General features: G+C 34.1%; 2 protein-coding genes across 2 annotated transcripts; both read left to right on the forward strand.

Moving 5' to 3' along the window:
* The first annotated feature begins 219 nt into the window (after window positions 1-219).
* LOC147393511 (DNA ligase-like protein) lies at window positions 220-3,730 on the forward strand. The gene is made up of 8 exons (XM_086456465.1): window positions 220-499; window positions 588-677; window positions 1,171-1,230; window positions 1,310-1,349; window positions 1,444-1,537; window positions 2,857-2,916; window positions 3,005-3,096; window positions 3,199-3,730. Exons 1-8 carry the CDS (start codon window positions 393-395, stop codon window positions 3,283-3,285), a joined length of 630 nt encoding a protein of 209 aa, XP_086312591.1. The 5' UTR covers window positions 220-392; the 3' UTR covers window positions 3,286-3,730.
* A 4,677-nt stretch (window positions 3,731-8,407) lies between these two features.
* On the forward strand, window positions 8,408-16,124 carry LOC147393512 (SPFH/Band 7/PHB domain-containing membrane-associated protein family). Its single transcript, XM_086455830.1, has 5 exons — window positions 8,408-8,724; window positions 10,575-10,695; window positions 10,808-10,899; window positions 14,035-14,131; window positions 15,444-16,124. Exons 1-5 carry the CDS (start codon window positions 8,530-8,532, stop codon window positions 15,812-15,814), a joined length of 876 nt encoding a protein of 291 aa, XP_086311956.1. The 5' UTR covers window positions 8,408-8,529; the 3' UTR covers window positions 15,815-16,124.
* The last annotated feature ends 459 nt before the right edge of the window (window positions 16,125-16,583 follow it).

Consider the following 16,583-nt stretch of genomic DNA (forward strand, 5'->3'; position numbering starts at 1 on the left):
CGAATTTACCTCTAAAAATCTTTAATAAATAAATTGGAGTTGTTTTTTTAGAAAGAAAACTCCCTTTTACGGTCCATTAAGTAATTTAAGTCGTTAACCAACTAACAAAAGTAGGGGTATTTTAGTATTTTAATGTTCCGTAAAAACAGAATATAAATAGGTGAAAACCGTTTTGGATCCATAATTTGATTTAAAACCCGTTTGAGCGCCACTGAGGTCTCTCACTCTGTCTCCAATTGTAACCGTTTTCATGACACCACCAACTGTAAGCTAGCAAAGAAAGAGAAGGATAAAAGCTCCAAACCTGCAAATTAGGTTTTCGAAACCTTGGATCCAGGTTTGTGAAGCTTTTCGAATCTGAAGTGTTTTTGAAGTCCAATCGAGAGACCACGATGTCGGCAGTTAAAGGAAGTAGCAAGAGACGTGAAAAGACATCCAAATCCTTGAATTCGGAGAAAAGAATGAGAGAAGAGGAAGATTTTGATCCAGATCTCTCTAGGTTTGTTGTTTCATCGATTTGTAGCTTTCTGATGCTTTGTTTCTTGAAGATCTGAGGCTAAAATCGTTTGAAAATTTTGAATTTTCAGTGATATAAAAGGTATCATCTCAGCACTACAGCAGATCAGAGAAAAAGCACAGAAAGATGGTCAGAAGAAGAATGAGGAATCGATTTCGAGGTAAATCCGTTTGTTTGGATGAGATTTCTTGTGATTCTCCATAAAACCTGCAAAATTTGAAAGTAACAGTTGATTTGTTTAAGTTTGAAATGATTCTAATCAGATCTGAACTTGTAATTCGAAGAACTTGAAGATTTGATGTTTTAGTTTCTTAAAAAAAAATTATAATTGTCTCGTTCTATTTACAATTCTACCAAACTTATAAGTTTTTATGGCTGATTTCGATTTAGTATGCCTTGCTGTAAGTTGGACTGTTGGAGGACCAAAACAGCCCAATCTCAAGCTTCTTTTTACTGTTTTGGTCAATTTATATGTTTTCCTTCATTTCTAGATCAATTGCTTGTTTTTCCAGGTCCCATTACAGTTACAATTTAATTTTCTTAAACAATTTGTAACCAAGAATGATGGATTGATCATGACTAGTTTTGATCTCATTTTTTCTCGAATCAATGGTTTAGTTGATCCATGACTGCAAATTTTGGTTGGTTGACAGTGTTGCTTCGGAGGTCAAGTCTATGCTCGATGATGCTAAGTCGAAAATTGAGAAGGAAAGGTGAGAAAAGAAGCATTATATTTCTTTCAGTACTTCTCAGTTCTATAATGTTTACTCACCTTTGTTGCTAAACTGACAGGCAGAGTTTTGTAAAGGCACTTTCAAAAAGCTCCAAGGAGGTGTGTAATGCTCAACCTAGATTTCTAAATATTAGTTTCAACTGTACTGTTTGAGTTTTGGTTTTAATTGATTGTCTACTTGCACGAGTTGCAGTGTGAATGTTCTCTTAAGGATGAGTTTGCCAAGTTCCAAGCAGTTTATGAGAAATTTTGCAAGGAGAAATCAGCACAATTGCAGGTCTTTAAAGGTATTCTGTAAAATTAGGTTATCTGTTGTAGAGTATCATTCGAGCAAACAGCATGTCTACACGTTTACTGCTAATGCAAATGAAATATACTTTGTTATGCATTTTCCGTTACTTCTACACGTGAGAATTTCAGAAGTAGAAATGTGGTTTCACTGAAACTGAATAAACAAAATGGAAGAAAATTCTGTCACCAACATCAGAGAAAAAAATCAAAATAGCTAACATGTATGTCCATTTGCAGTCAGCTAAATGATTTGGATGTTTTATTTATCAAAATCAATTCAGCCAATTCCATAAACCACTATAAACACCATATTCTTAGATTTAATACAGCGTTAAATATCCCTGTGTCAATTTGACTAGTGGTACTATGCAGGTCAAGAATATGACTCATCTTTTATGCAACATTACACGAATTCTGGAATCCTTAATTGCTTTCATACTTTGTATACCTCATCACTGTGTAAGTCATTTTGGGTGTTAGATTAGTTGTCTTGAATTAAGGTCCCCATGGCTAATGTTCACCAAATTCCCAAGCTGGGAGTCATAGGGGATGTGGAGCTGCCTGACTGCCTCCTTTTGGGGTGGGGGGTCCTGGGGGTTTGGGGCAGAGCCTCGACCTAGTGAAATTCTAATAGGGATGTTTGACAAAGGAAAATATGTCATTTTGGAAGAGATGGTTTCGAATTAGGAAACCTACAGTCATATAAGTTACACCTATGACCATTCTCAAAAATAGTGAAACACTTCCATCCCTCATCCTTGGATGTAGGCTTAACCAAACCATGTAAATTTTGTGTTTTCTTGATTGTTTTTCATAGCATATAACCACTTGATCAAGGGGCCAAGGTCACGTGATTAACTTCATTGTGGGTGGTCCTAGGTTTCTTGTATCTTTTCAGGTTGGTCATCTTAACCTCCCTTCTCTCCTTTTTTCTAAATTTCTAAAAAAAAAAAAACCAAGTTCTCAAAGTGAATCAGTCATACTGTCATCATCAGCCATTTTTTTAAGAAGAATGGCTACATTTTCTGAGCTAAATTTCTACTTACATGTAATCTCAGTTTCATTGTGCAACTCATCCCACACCAACTCACCTAGTCAGTGCCACATTTATATGAAGCTTAATACGACTATAGGCTCAGTAGGATTAATGGAGCAACTAAAATACTAATATCAGTACCATTTCGAGATAGATAAAACCAAATTGTGTCTTGGTTTAAATATTGAACACTGATGGAGCCATGGAGCATGCAAGTTTCAAACATTCTTTTAGTACATTGCTTCAGTGTACTAATATCTTGTGGTTGTGCTTTCTTAGACATATTTTCCAAATTTGAAGATGAAAAAGACAAGTTGTTCATCCGCTACGAACAACAACGTGAGATTCATTACTCTTTCCCATTTGTTTTTGCATTCTAAACAGACTTACACCAATAACTCAATCTGGAAACTTGTTCTGTCTTCAGGTAAGAGAGAAAAGACTATGCTTTCAGAACTAGAGAGGGCTTGTGCAGATAAAATTGCTGCTGCAGAAGATTCTTTAAAAAAGAAGAAGCAGGTAAGATGGCCCTACCATAGCATTAAGTACATTTTTAAGTTGTTTTTCCTCTTTTTATTCCTCCAAAGAGATTTATAACTAAAATACTTTTTGGAAACACAGGACGACAAGTGTTTCAACATTCTGCGGAAATCACTTGGTTCATTCCTAGAAAGTGGCTCAGACGAAGATTTCCCTCCCGATGATTGAAGTTTCCTTTTGACGGATTGTTCCTCTTTTCTTTCATATTCATCACAAGCAGCAACATAGAATTCTCCAATCTTTAGAGGAATTCAGATTTGTTTCCAACATTTAGTTTCAGTAAGTAAATTCTAACTCAACTTTCTTAGCTCTGTTTTGTGAGTTGAGCTTGAAATGCTGCAAATGTGGGTTCTCTATACTCACTAATTTCATTAGCTTGTTAGAACAGTGAATGAACCATGAGTAATCATAATACTCTGTTAAGGCTGTAGAACTCCCACACCTGGATTGTATCTTTTACCTTGTAAAGCATTTCATATAATAGTAGGGGAAAAAAGAGAAAACCTTCTGCAATAATAATGGCCATTTGAGCAGAGTTCGAGGTTTATTTTAGTCAAGAAAACTAGCCCATCATCCATAAATTCGAAGCTTCTTAACAACACTCGCATAATTCTTCAAACTTTTCTGAATATTTGGAAAATTTTGGCAAATAAGAGGTCACCTTATTAATTCATTGCCGATAAATCAATTTTTCTATAAAAAAAAAAAAAAACTCTAATCGACTAAATTTGCCTGAACTTGAAACATTTAACTCCTTAATGCATCTATTTTTTTGCAATTTTTTTTTTTATAAAAATCTTTCCCTAATTATATCGAACGTCATCAGAAATTGGTTGCTATGCTTAAAGAATAAGTTTTGATCATAACAGGAAAATTTTGTTGGGATGCTTATCCCATAAATATTGACCAAAAACTCATAATTGGGCTTGTTCTAATGCATGGGCTTTTCCAAATAAAGTACACAGAGAAAAAGCCCTAATCCAAGAGTGTTTCTGATTACTATTTATCTATACTAACAAGAGAAGCATAGCTGCACAGGGTTTTCAATTGACCAGACCGGATATGGTTTGGTTCTAATCTGGCCACAAAATCCTAATCCAAACTTGGCCCGTGTAATGGCTTGTACAGGCTGGGCTGATTAATAAATTGGCTAGGTCTAAGTCCGCTGTGTATTTGGGTCTAATTATGTATTGGACTGCATATTTGACCCTAGTTTCCAAGAGTGAGCCCAGTCCAGTCGATAGCTAAATGAGTCAGTTACAATAGGCAAACTCGGTCCATGCTGAGCCAAAACCCAGCCATTGTCAACCCCCGAGAAGGATGAGTATCGCTGACCTAAATTTATGAAAACTAGTTTCTGAAAATTTTAATCTCTTTTAACTATAAAACACTTTGAAACTTATTTCATAAGATATAATTTAAATTTAAAAATTCTCTAATCTCAAATGAGGTTTGATGAAACAAATCTTTTTTTATAAGGAGCCATTCCACTTGAAACATCGAGCGATATCCTTTACTATTGGTCATTTCTTTGCAAAAAACTGCAAGAAATTGAATCCCTAATAAAAAAGCAACAATCTTACTTTTGTTTCTAATTTTAAATGATTCCTCATTTTGATTATAAGAGAAAATTTTAGGTTGATAAAGCCATATCCCTCAACCTTTTGGTGAATATATGAGATGTGCCGTGGCATAAAAGACTTCACTCGATCGTAGTCAACTCTAATAGACTAACAAAAATGACTTAAATGATCTCATCTTCAACCAATAGTACAAAAATCTTGAGTTTTCTTTTAAAAAAATATTTACCTTCATCTTCACCTTAAGATTCTACTAACTTCAACCTTTAAACCTCAGGGCAAGATAGAATTATTGGGGAAGTAGTAAAGGATAGATTTTTTGGTAGAAAAGTTTATGGACCGAAGATAAAAAGCTCAATAGATTAAAAATAACTTTTTTTTTTCCATAGAGATTGAAGACAATTGATTTTGAGTAAAAATTTCAAATAAGTGTTTTAAAATTTTGGATAAAAAATCTAGAATTTTTCAAAAATGACTAATGTTAGGTTAAAAATGATGGATTGAAGATAAGGTTGAATAAATAAAAATATAATACAAAATTTCAAGATCACTGATTTTTGGGAAGAGAAATCTAGGGATTTTGATTTTTGAGTTGAAGAAGAGTGTGTTTAGGTCATTTTTGTTTGTCTATTGGAGAAGATTGAAGTCAAATGACATGTCATTAGTATGAAAACATGGGGGGTATCTCGAGTATTGAGGTATCTAAAATCATCTTATTTTTATAAGGGTTGGGATCTGTTCAGTCAAGACAAAACACGTGATCCCACCAAGTAAGATAACAAATCCAATAGTTGAGATGTATGCTGATCTTGATAACACAAATCTATAAATACTTATCTTTAGGATAAATCTCAACCATTGAATTTTGTGTTTAAACAGTTGGGATCATGTGTTTGTGTTTGTGTGTGTGTGTGTGTGTGTGTTTTTTTTTTTTCAGGAGTCATTTTTCATGACCCATGGGATTCTGACCTATTTATAAAGGGTTGGGATCGATTGACTCCTAAGAATGACTCATAAGAGAAATACAGGGTTGAGATCATATGTTTTTTTCATGAGTCATTCTTAAGACTCAGGGGATCTTGACCCATTTATAAATATTAAAACTCTTAAATAAAACGTAAGAATCGAATTATGTCTAAATTATCTTATTTTTAGTAGAAGGTGGCATCATGGCATGGGCAAACATGTATCAAAAGAGATTAACTATAATCTAAAACATTGATTAAACGGTTACATTGTAAAAAGATATTTTGAAAATTAACTGGTGTGCGATTATATTCATGGTTTTAAAACTCGGTTTCGCATCTCGTCTTGTCCATGCCAGATACCAAGTTGTCTCGGATGAGTTTTTTGATAAGTTTGAGATGTCTTGTTAAAAAATAAATAAAAAATTAACGTGGGGTTATAAATCTCATCTAAAAAATTGACTTATCCGTTTGTCTCGTCCATATATGATATTGATACGACTCAGGTGATACGTCTCAATCTTGAACGAGTTTTGAAATCATGATTATATTGACTTTTATTATAAAGACGAGGGCATTTGTGGGATCCAAAATTTAGTGAAGAGCTACTTTTACTCCGCACTCTCCCATTATAATAGTAAAGAAATGTAAATTAAACGTAAGAATTGGATTATTATAAGCTAAGATTGATTGAGATTATAAAAGTAAAACCAAACCCTAATGTCTCTTCCTGTGTCCTGTCCAGCACCGGCATTCGGCATTTCCTAGTCTTGTCCAATTGGGTTGGACACTTAAAAGGTCCAACATTGGGGACCTTATAGAAATACCAAAAGAATAGATTTGTTAGCATGATTTTAAAATATGGTTTCCGTCTTGGCTTGTCCCGTCCATGCTAGATACTCGTCTTGGACTAATTTTCTGATGCATTTGAGACATTTCATTCAAAAATGAGAAAAATGAATGTGAGATTTAAATCTCGTCCAAAAAATTAACTTAATACTGAGACGACTTGGACAATACTCAATCTTGAACAAGTTTTAAAACCATGATTACATGGACTTTTATTATAAAGATGGGGGCATTTGTAAGATACAATATTTAGTGTATAGCTACTTCTACTCCTCACTCTCCCATTATAATTAGGGGTGCACATGGTTTCGGATTTTGACAAAATTAAAATCGAATCAAACATGATCGGTTCTACAAATTTGGAATCGAACCAATCCAATTACCTTATATAACCGAACAAATCTAAACCTATCTTGGTTTGGATCGATTCTCATACTTATTATTTTCAATAGTAAAATTAAAATAGTTAAAACTTAAAACTTAAAACCAAGCAAAATAAATATTAAATAAAACATCACGCATAGTACATAACACACATAAACAAAACATCAACATACTTATTATTTCAACATAAATAAAACATCATGCATAATACATTAAAAATAAAAATCATGAAAAAATTAGAAAATAAAAATCATTTAACACTTATTTTGTAAGGGATGATTGAAGATCAAAGTCATTCTTAAAATCAAATGTTGTTTGTTGCTTGTTCAAAGTCGAAACCAAATGTTGCTTGTTGCTCTGTGATTAAAAGTAAGGGGCATATTTTTTTATCAATTTTTGTTAGAAAAAAATAAAAGAGATGAAGTTGAAGATTTTAATAAGTTACCTTTAACACACTAACACAGTTGTGTGTGTGTGTGTGTGTGAGAGAGAGAGAGAGAGAGATGTTACCTCTTCATTTTTTGACAAGGTGAGTGAGGGAGATGAACGACGACTAGATTTTCTTTAAACTTGAAGAAGAGAGGAATAAAGAATAAAGAACGAAACAAAGAAATGATTTAATTTTTAAATAAATAAATAAATAAATATATTATAATAGATATAAAAATTGATTCGATTCTCGGATTGGTTCAGTTCTATTATACCCCTAATCTGAAACTGAACAAAATCAATCAGATTTTTTTTAAACAATCCGCACCAAAATCAAATCATGTTCAATCCAAACCAATCCAATCCAAAAGACTCAGATTGATTCGGTTCTCGGATTTATCCAATCCAATGTGCACCCCTAATTATAATAGTAAAGAAAGATAAATAAATGTATATTAAACGTAAGAATTGGATTATTATAAGCTAAGTTTGATTGAGATTATAAAAGAAAAATCAAACCCAAATGTCTCCTCCTATGTCTTGTCCTGCACGACATTTGGCATTCGGCATTTCCTAGTTCTATCTAGTTGGATTGGACACTTACAAGGCCCAACATTGGGAACCTTACATAAAGCTCAAAATAATAGATTTGTTGGCATGATTTTAAAACTAGGTTTCTCGTCTTATCCTGTCCATGTCAGATATTGAGTCTTCTTGGACCAATTTTCTGATACATTTGAGACATTTCATTAAAAAAAAAAATAATAAATAAATAAATAAATCTAATCCATAAAATTGACTTAATATTGAGATGAGTCGGGGCGAGATTTTAAAATTAGGTTTCTCGTCTTATCCCCTCCGTATTAGATACTGAGTTTTCTTGGACCAATTCTCTGATATGTTTAAAAAAAAAGAGAAAAATGAATGCAGGATTTTAAATCTAGTCCATAAAATTGACTTAATATTGAGATGAGTCGGGGCGATACATCTCGGCCTCGGGCGAGTTTTGAAATCATGAGTTGGTGGAGGGGGAAGGGCGAAGACTGGTATTGTGCATTTTTGCATTACGCGCCCGCTTTTCATTCTTTCGTTCTCCACCAAAAAAGAAGAGAAAATAAAAGAAAATTGCCGTGGTGTGGGTCTCTAACAAGTAACAAATCTCAGATTTTAATTGTTCAGAGAGAGAGAGAGAGAGAGAGAGAGAGATGGGGAATGCGTTTTGTGTGTTTTGTGGGTGCGTAGATCAAGCAAGTGTGGGAGTGGTGGAGAAATGGGGACGATTCGAGAAAATAGCAGCACCAGGTTTCCATTTCTTCAATCCCTTTGAAGGTGAATTTCTAGCTGGTGTTCTCTCCACTAGGATCTCCTCTCTCGATGTCCGCATCGAAACCAAAACCAAAGTAAGATTCTCTCTCTCTCTCTCTCTCCCCTGGATCATAAGCTCGGTTTTTCATTTTTGATTTTCGCAATTTTCGTCGAATGGGTCTCTTTATTTTAATGGGTTAATAAGATTTAACCATTAAAACTTACAAGTACACGATTAATCTATATGATTATATTATTTATTAAAACCAATGAACTTGGAATTTGGTAAAGTAGTTCCTCATGGGAAATTACCCATTTGATTATTTTGGAGATTAATGATTTTTCCATTTTATTGGATCTAATTTCAATGAATTAGTTCCATAAGAATCAATGAAACCTTAGCCTTTTAAACCCCAAGGGTTGGTGAGATGGCTAACACCACACCTCAGGAAGCAGAGGTCTTGGGTTTCAATTCCCCTTAGGGGCCACGGAGATTAGTCGAGAGAGGGCCAGATACCACAGTTCCTCAGCCCCCCACCCACAAACCAAAAAAAAATCTTAAATTCTTTTTAATCCTAAACGAATTACTCAGGACTTGGATTTATAAGGCCATTATACACATTCCACAGAACTAATTATAATTCTCATTCCTCTATGATGTCTACAATTTGATTCGGATATAGATAAAAAAAAAAGATGGTATCCTTCTGCAACCACAAAAGAGACAAATTTTGACATAAGATAAGAGGAGTTTGTCGATTCATTCCTAGATCTAGTATATGTTCATTGAATTAGGGTGTGAAATATTTTCAAGAACGAGCAAATTATAATGATTTCCATCTCTATTCTCTACGAGATTTTTATGTCTTTCAATGGATTCATTGGAACCATTCTTATCGAATTGTTTTTCTTGGTATCTTTTGATTATTTTGGTGATTAATTGTGTTGTGGCCAAATCTCAAGACACACACGGAAACCCAATTATTAAAATTAACTCGTCTAACAATAAATGAACTAATTCCAACAACCAAACCCCAAGGATGTGTTGCAAAGCAAATGAAAGAAACAATAAAGAAAGTAGAGAAAATGACACAATCGCAACAAAAGATTTACATGCTTAACCTACAACAAAAGATTTACATCTATGGTCAAGTCAGTAAGTAGAAATCCACTACTCAAGGAAGAAATTACAAGTATTGAGGCCTATACTTACCTCCAAAACTCCGGTGAAACCCACCAAATCTCTACACCCAAGAACCCAAACAAGAAATCTTGATCTCACTCCCATTGTCAGAAACCCGTAATAACAATGTGAAGATCACTTCAAGAACCTTGGACTTCTAGATTTTACAAGAGAAGAAAAATACTCATAGAGACTCAATGCTTTCTCACACTTTCTACCAAAGAGAAAACCCCATTTTAGAGAAACCTCCTTTTATGAACAATAACAACCATCCTAGGACCCCCTTTTGTTTCTCATAAACTAGTGAAAGGAAACACTAAAAACACCCCAGATAAGTGGAAAAACCCATCAACCTATTGAAATAAAAAGATGGCACTTTTATCACCCTACAAATTGAACCAGTTTGCCCTCCTCGTTTTTTGTTCTTTGCATAGAGGATATGACAATTTCGTTTGGATTTATCAAAGCATGAGACAAAATACCTTGATATTTTTTATTATTTCTTTATTTTAATTTTAAAATAAGCATTCCATATCAAATGACCAGACTTCATTGCTAAAGTTAAAGATAAAATGATGAATTTGCTATTAGGAATCAATAAATATCATAAATGATTGTTCTGATGTATAATGGAAATTATTTGGGATGTAAGAATCAAATAATTCATTGTGGAACTCAATATCTCTCAAATAATTCTTTACTTTGTCTCTTGGATTAATTAGTAGTATCCGTTTATATAACCAACTGCATTGTGTTCTACAGGATAATGTCTTTGTGCAACTGATTTGTTCCATTCAATATAGAGTAATCAAAGAAAGTGCTGATGATGCGTTCTATGAGTTGCAAAACCCCAAAGAACAGATTCAGTCATATGTGTTTGATGGTATATTTCCACTATGTTTGGGGAATGTGTTGCCTTATCATGCAATATATATTGTATTTCTTTTCTCCTGTATTTCTCCCTATTGTTAAATGTTTCTGCATTTTCATCTCAGTGGTGCGAGCTCATGTTCCAAGAATGACATTGGATGAGCTCTTCGAACAAAAGGGTGATGTTGCTAAAGCTGTATTAGAGGAGCTTGAAAAGGTATGTCAATGCATGTATCTATTATACAAAACAGGGTTTTTGTCCCAGTCATAAACATATCTACGGTGTTAGATCTATTTGGGAAGATCCTAAGGTGGATATTGGTTCCTACTCAAACAAATAAAAAAACTATCTAAAACCAACTAACTACCTGAAACCACCCCATCCTCCATGTCTCTTAAATCATCATCTCCATTTCTCCTAAGGTGGATATGGTTTCCTACTCAAATAAAAAAGAAACTGTCTAAAACCAACCAACTACCTGAAATCACCCCACCCTCCATTTCTCTTAAACCATCACTCCATTGTTGAAACATAAACATAATCTACGGTGTTAGATCTATTTGGGAAGATCCTAAGGTGGATATTGTTTCCTACTCAAACGAAAAACTACCTGAAACCAACTAACTACCTGAAACCACCCCACCCTCCATTTCTCTTAAACCATCATCTCCATTATTGAAAGTCCCAAACTATTTTTTTCAAAAAATGACCACATGAAAACTGCAGGAGGGTGGAAAGGTCTTAGGCTTAACACACACTCTCTCTCTCATTTTATTTTTATTTGGGGAAGAGGTGGGTTGTGATTTTTATATGTGAGTGTGATTGTCTGTGAATTTTTTTTTTGTAATTGTCAGAGATTTTTTTATCTCAAGCATACATGTGATAATTTAATAATTATATATTAATTAATTTATTTTTTTTTAAAGTGAACATTAGGCCATCTTAACTGGTAATTTTTTTAACATTAGCCACCATTTTGAAATATTTATGAAAAGAGTAACTCCTAAACTTCGTTAAAGACCAAAAAATTATTTTCCATTGAATCTAGAGGGCAGTGTTTTTTCAATGTCATTGTTTGATTTTATATTTTATCGATTAATTAAATTTTCAATGTGTAAGAATATGTGCACGTGTCACACACGTGCTGTAGGCACGGGCATCCGCTAGTGTGTGTGTGTATATATATATATATATATATATATCAAAGTGTTAGTAATTGTTCAATGTGTTTCACATAATGTTTCAAAAGCGTGAGGCCTTTTGCGCCCCTAAGGCAAGGCGTAAGCCTCAAATTTCTATGGAAAAAGCTATGAAAAAATCTTTAAAAATATAAAATTTAAATAAATGAAAGAATTATAGAAATAAATAAGAAAAGAAGTTAGGAGGTCTCCCTTATTATTATTTATTGTAAAAATTACTTATCTTGAGGTAGAATTTTAGTACACTAGCCATTTATTATATGATGTCCATTAAGCAGAAAAACTTCTCATTTTATCATTTGAAGGCTTTTGTTATTTGCCCATGTATCATATTTATATTTATAAAATTTAATTCAGTAATATATAGATTACTTATGGTAGTGTCCCTCACTTGGTTTTACTCTTTAAGAATTTTTGTCCTTCTCACATAAAGCTCAAGTTTTTAGAAGTTTAGCACTCCAGCATTTTTGGCATCGCCACTCATGCTAAAAATTAGTCACTTCGAGACATGTCTATATAGCACTACCTAGAACATGTAGATTTATTTGTATGGATGAAAGGAAGAAGATGGTTTTAATTATTTTTTTCAGGGTTGAAGAAATGGGAGGGATATCTTTGGAAAAAAAAAAAAAAGAATATGAAAAATTAAAGTGACATTTTGATATGTTTGGCCCATGTATGCGAATGTACTGTCAGCTCAAGCCTCACTTGTCTCTCTGCCTCGAATCTTATGCCTCAATAGAGTGAGGCATAATCCTCGTATAGACCAATTGAGGCTTAAACATTGAGGATAAAATCTTACATCTTGCATCGCATAAGTCCTATGTGCTTCGAGATTGGATTTTTTTTTAAAGATAATTGTTCCACATTTTGTGGGAATCGTTTAATAGTTTGTGCCGTTCATTCAATTCCTTATGCTTATTATGCGGTAGCTTTAGTGCAGCTTCCACCCTCTCAAGTGCAAGTGTGTGAAAGGCCTAATCTTTCCACGTGATGCACTTTTTCAGGCATGCTGAGGCTACCAGTTATCAGTCCATGTCTTGATATCATCCTGATCAGTAATCGTTATTTTCCAATCAAGAGCCTGGATCCATACTTAAATCCAATGGCAAGGAGTCACTGATTAGGCTGATTTTATGGTATGGGTTTACCAAGGGATGGGGCAAATTTTCATGGGAGTTGTCTTCTCAAAAAGATAAAAAATGGCTACCTATTTAAAATAAAATTGACAAAAAAGGCTCTTTTATACAACATAAATGGGCCATTTCTTTCCATGCACTTATCATTTGTTGTCCAAAGTGCACTTTCTTGATTTTAGATACCCAAAACTTTCTTGTTGAATGGTAGGGTTAAAAAAAAAAGTCAAAAGAGGTCTCTTTATGAACCGTTTCTTACACTGTAATGGTCTAAGATCTTGATTATGCTCTACTGAGGTATGAGGCATCAGATAAAGCAAGAAATAATCAGAAGAAGAGAGATGAACATTGTAGGAGAAGAAAGAAACCTACCCTCTTTGTATTTATCATTAAGTTAGTAACTTGAATGAATGAGACACTATTTTTTATAACAAGAAGAAAAAGAGATTTCTTAGTTGGATGTATTTTTGGATTTTAGGGGACTTGGAGAAGTTTAGGATGAGTTAAAAAATGGTTTGGAGTTCTCGGAAAAGTTTGTATTACAGAAAGAGAAGAGGTATTTAAAAGCTGGTAACTTTTTCCCTTTATTTTCCTTGAATTTCAGATAATACTCTTCACATACCCCTCCCTCCAGATTACATTTTGATTCTCTTAAGTTTCTACTTCCACATTAAATACATATGTATATATAGTATTATATGACATGAATGTAAAGTGGGTATGAGATGTGATACACTATTTTTCTCTTTGCATTGAATTTGCTGTATGCTTCTGTCCAAACTCCTTTCTTTTATTCGTTTGGTTTATTTCTCTGCCTGTCATTGGATTATTGGTAGGCTTTGACTCATCAAATATCAAAGAAATATGTATTCTGTTTGCCTTTTGGATTATTTATTTATTTATTTTTTTTGCTTTTCGTGCTGAAATTTATTTAAGTTGTTGCAGCCTTGTGGGCATTCCCGTAACCTGTATTTTGGACATTGATCGGTCTATAATATGTCATAAACATGGATCAGGTGATGCAAGGATACGGATATAGCATTGAGCACATACTGATGGTTGACATCATACCAGATGCCTCAGTGCGCAAAGCAATGAATGAGATAAATGCAGGTGCAAGCCTTTCCCTTTTCTATTTGTGTGTCATGTTTTGAATGCGTCTCCTATAAGCAGCAGTCTTACAGTTTCCTCGTCAAACTTCAGATATGAATGTTCTAGTTTACATTTGCCAATTAGAAGGGTTAAACCATGCACTCTTTTTGTTCTAGATAAGTGGGTGATATTAATCCCTTGTCTGTGGTATTACGACTCAAACATTACCAACCTGCTAGTTTAACCATACTCATGATTGACTTCAGTGAGGGCATTAGTGGAATTTAAATAAGGAAAATTTTCTTCTTTCCTGCCCACGATTATAACAAGACAACAGTTTGTGGTGTCTGGGAGTATCCTGAGGGACAAGTCCTACTTCCAAAGGGGGTGGGGACTAATAATGATGGAAGGACTGCAACTTTAACATTTAAGTTTCCAATTAATCTTCTTGGCCACTACGGATGACTAATGATATATCACCTACACGTTTTAATAAAAACTGTTTGCAGTTACAATTATTTTTGTTTTTAGATCAATAATTTCATTCGAGAGAAGGTTGTAAATAATATTTGTAAGTGGGAATTGTATCCATGGCACTCTATCTGGCAAATGGTTGGATACTCCGGTGTTTTAAAAATCACCAGTGGCTTATAAGAGGCTTATGCATCACCCAATCGAGGCTGAATCCTTTACTTAATAGGAACAATTTCAAAAGTGCTATTTTGAAGCAGTTTGGTCAAGATTATTCACTGTCCTTTAGCATCTGAATTTTGGAGTCATTCTCTCTTTTTCATGTCTCTAGATGCTTCCCTAATTGTTACTATTCTTTTTTATATTATGACCGTCACTATTCCATTGTTAGAAAATCAAATTATCGAGGCACAAAGGGATGATGCTTTGGTGCATTATCCCTTTTGCGGTTTGTTGGGGTATTTGGTAAAAAAGGAATTTGAGAGCGTTTGAGGGGATAGCTCACTTGATTCAAGAGATCATAATTAATATTTTAGGTTTTATCTTTTATTGGTCGAAATTGTATCCAGATTTTAGATGTGTATTTTTTGAGGATTTTCTTTTTTGATGGGACTCACTTTGTAAGTCCTGGTGCGATCCTTCGGGTTGTAGCTCTTTCGAAGTTTGGCCTCTCGTCCTCCTTCGTTTTATTCTAATTTATTTCTTGATCTATAAAAAAAAAAATGGATCATAGATTGTATCATCTTCAAATAGGACATGCTAAGTAAGGATGCCGTCCCGATTTTCCTTGATTTTCGCTTCACCTGTTCAATAGTTGAAGCCGAGTCCGTAGTTAACTAAGGATTTCTATGTTATGTTGCAGCCCAAAGGCTTCAACTTGCTAGTGTGTACAAAGGGGAAGCAGAAAAGATACTTCTAGTGAAGAGAGCCGAAGCTGAGGCAGAGTCCAAGTACCTTGGTGGGGTTGGCGTGGCCAGGCAGAGGCAGGCAATCACTGATGGTTTAAGGGAGAACATCTTGAACTTTTCTCATAAAGTGGAGGGAACCTCAGCGAAGGAGGTGATGGACCTGATCATGATCACTCAGTACTTTGACACGATCAAAGACCTTGGAAACTCATCAAAGAACACAACTGTGTTCCTACCCCATGGACCTGGTCATGTCAGAGATATTGGTGATCAGATACGTAATGGCATGATGGAGGCATCCGCTGCTCATGTGAATGCTGAATGATTTAGTTTACTCCATGGATCCAATTGGAAATGTACTCACTTCCCATTTCCATGAGTTTATTTTCATTTGTATCCATTCGGATGGACAAGAGTTTCTATGTTAGGGATAGGTATACGGTGTCAAAATACTTTTGGTTAGGCTTTATATATTTGAGGCCCGTTTATGATTATAAATATTGTATAATAAATTCCGTATGCCTGGGGAGGGTAAGGATCAATTTTCTGTTTAAAATACGTTGTGAAATTATGTGTACATATTTATTTGTTTTGATTTTGATTGAAGCTCAATATATATGGCCAGTTGATGCTAATTTGGACATCGGCTTCAGCTTTGAATGGCCTGAATTTAGGATGGTCTGGGCTGATAACCATGATTCTGAGCTATCAGTCAGATAGGCAAAAGTTTGGTTTTGTGGTCATCAAAGATTTAGATCAACAAATGTGGATGAGATTAGTAATGATAAAGAATCTGAACCTCTACAACTTTTCAACTAGAACATTGCACTACTCATTCCGTCTGGTTAATTTCTTCGTTTTAAACTCATAATTTAATGTTTGAATAAGTCAAGATTATTGCAAGTGGAATTTGTACAAATCAAAATATTAACATAGTAGAAAAGACATTGTTGGTACATTTTCTCTCATTCCTTCTTGCAAGCAATTCATATATTTTATTTTAACAGCTAAACACCTTATAATTAATAGCAAATCTCCTCTGTTGGACACAAAATAAGTTTTTTTTCCTTTTTTTTTTAAAGATTCCCTTGTTG

This window comes from Akebia trifoliata, chromosome 10 (assembly GCF_017979445.1).
Source record: "Akebia trifoliata isolate Shusen 1 chromosome 10, ASM1797944v1, whole genome shotgun sequence".
In the NCBI taxonomy this organism is placed as follows: domain Eukaryota; kingdom Viridiplantae; phylum Streptophyta; class Magnoliopsida; order Ranunculales; family Lardizabalaceae; genus Akebia; species Akebia trifoliata.

Excerpts from the sequence above, each read along its gene's own strand:
- LOC147393511 (XM_086456465.1), top strand. The coding sequence starts at position 393 with ATGTCGGCAGTTAAAGGAAGTAGCAAGAGACGTGAAAAGACATCCAAA. Across the intron at positions 1,231-1,309 it reads TCGAAAATTGAGAAGGAAAG|GCAGAGTTTTGTAAAGGCAC; the intron begins GTGAGAAAAGAA and ends CTAAACTGACAG. Across the intron at positions 3,097-3,198 it reads CTTTAAAAAAGAAGAAGCAG|GACGACAAGTGTTTCAACAT; the intron begins GTAAGATGGCCC and ends TTGGAAACACAG.
- LOC147393512 (XM_086455830.1), top strand. The coding sequence starts at position 8,530 with ATGGGGAATGCGTTTTGTGTGTTTTGTGGGTGCGTAGATCAAGCAAGT. Across the intron at positions 10,696-10,807 it reads TCAGTCATATGTGTTTGATG|TGGTGCGAGCTCATGTTCCA; the intron begins GTATATTTCCAC and ends TTTTCATCTCAG. Across the intron at positions 14,132-15,443 it reads AATGAATGAGATAAATGCAG|CCCAAAGGCTTCAACTTGCT; the intron begins GTGCAAGCCTTT and ends GTTATGTTGCAG.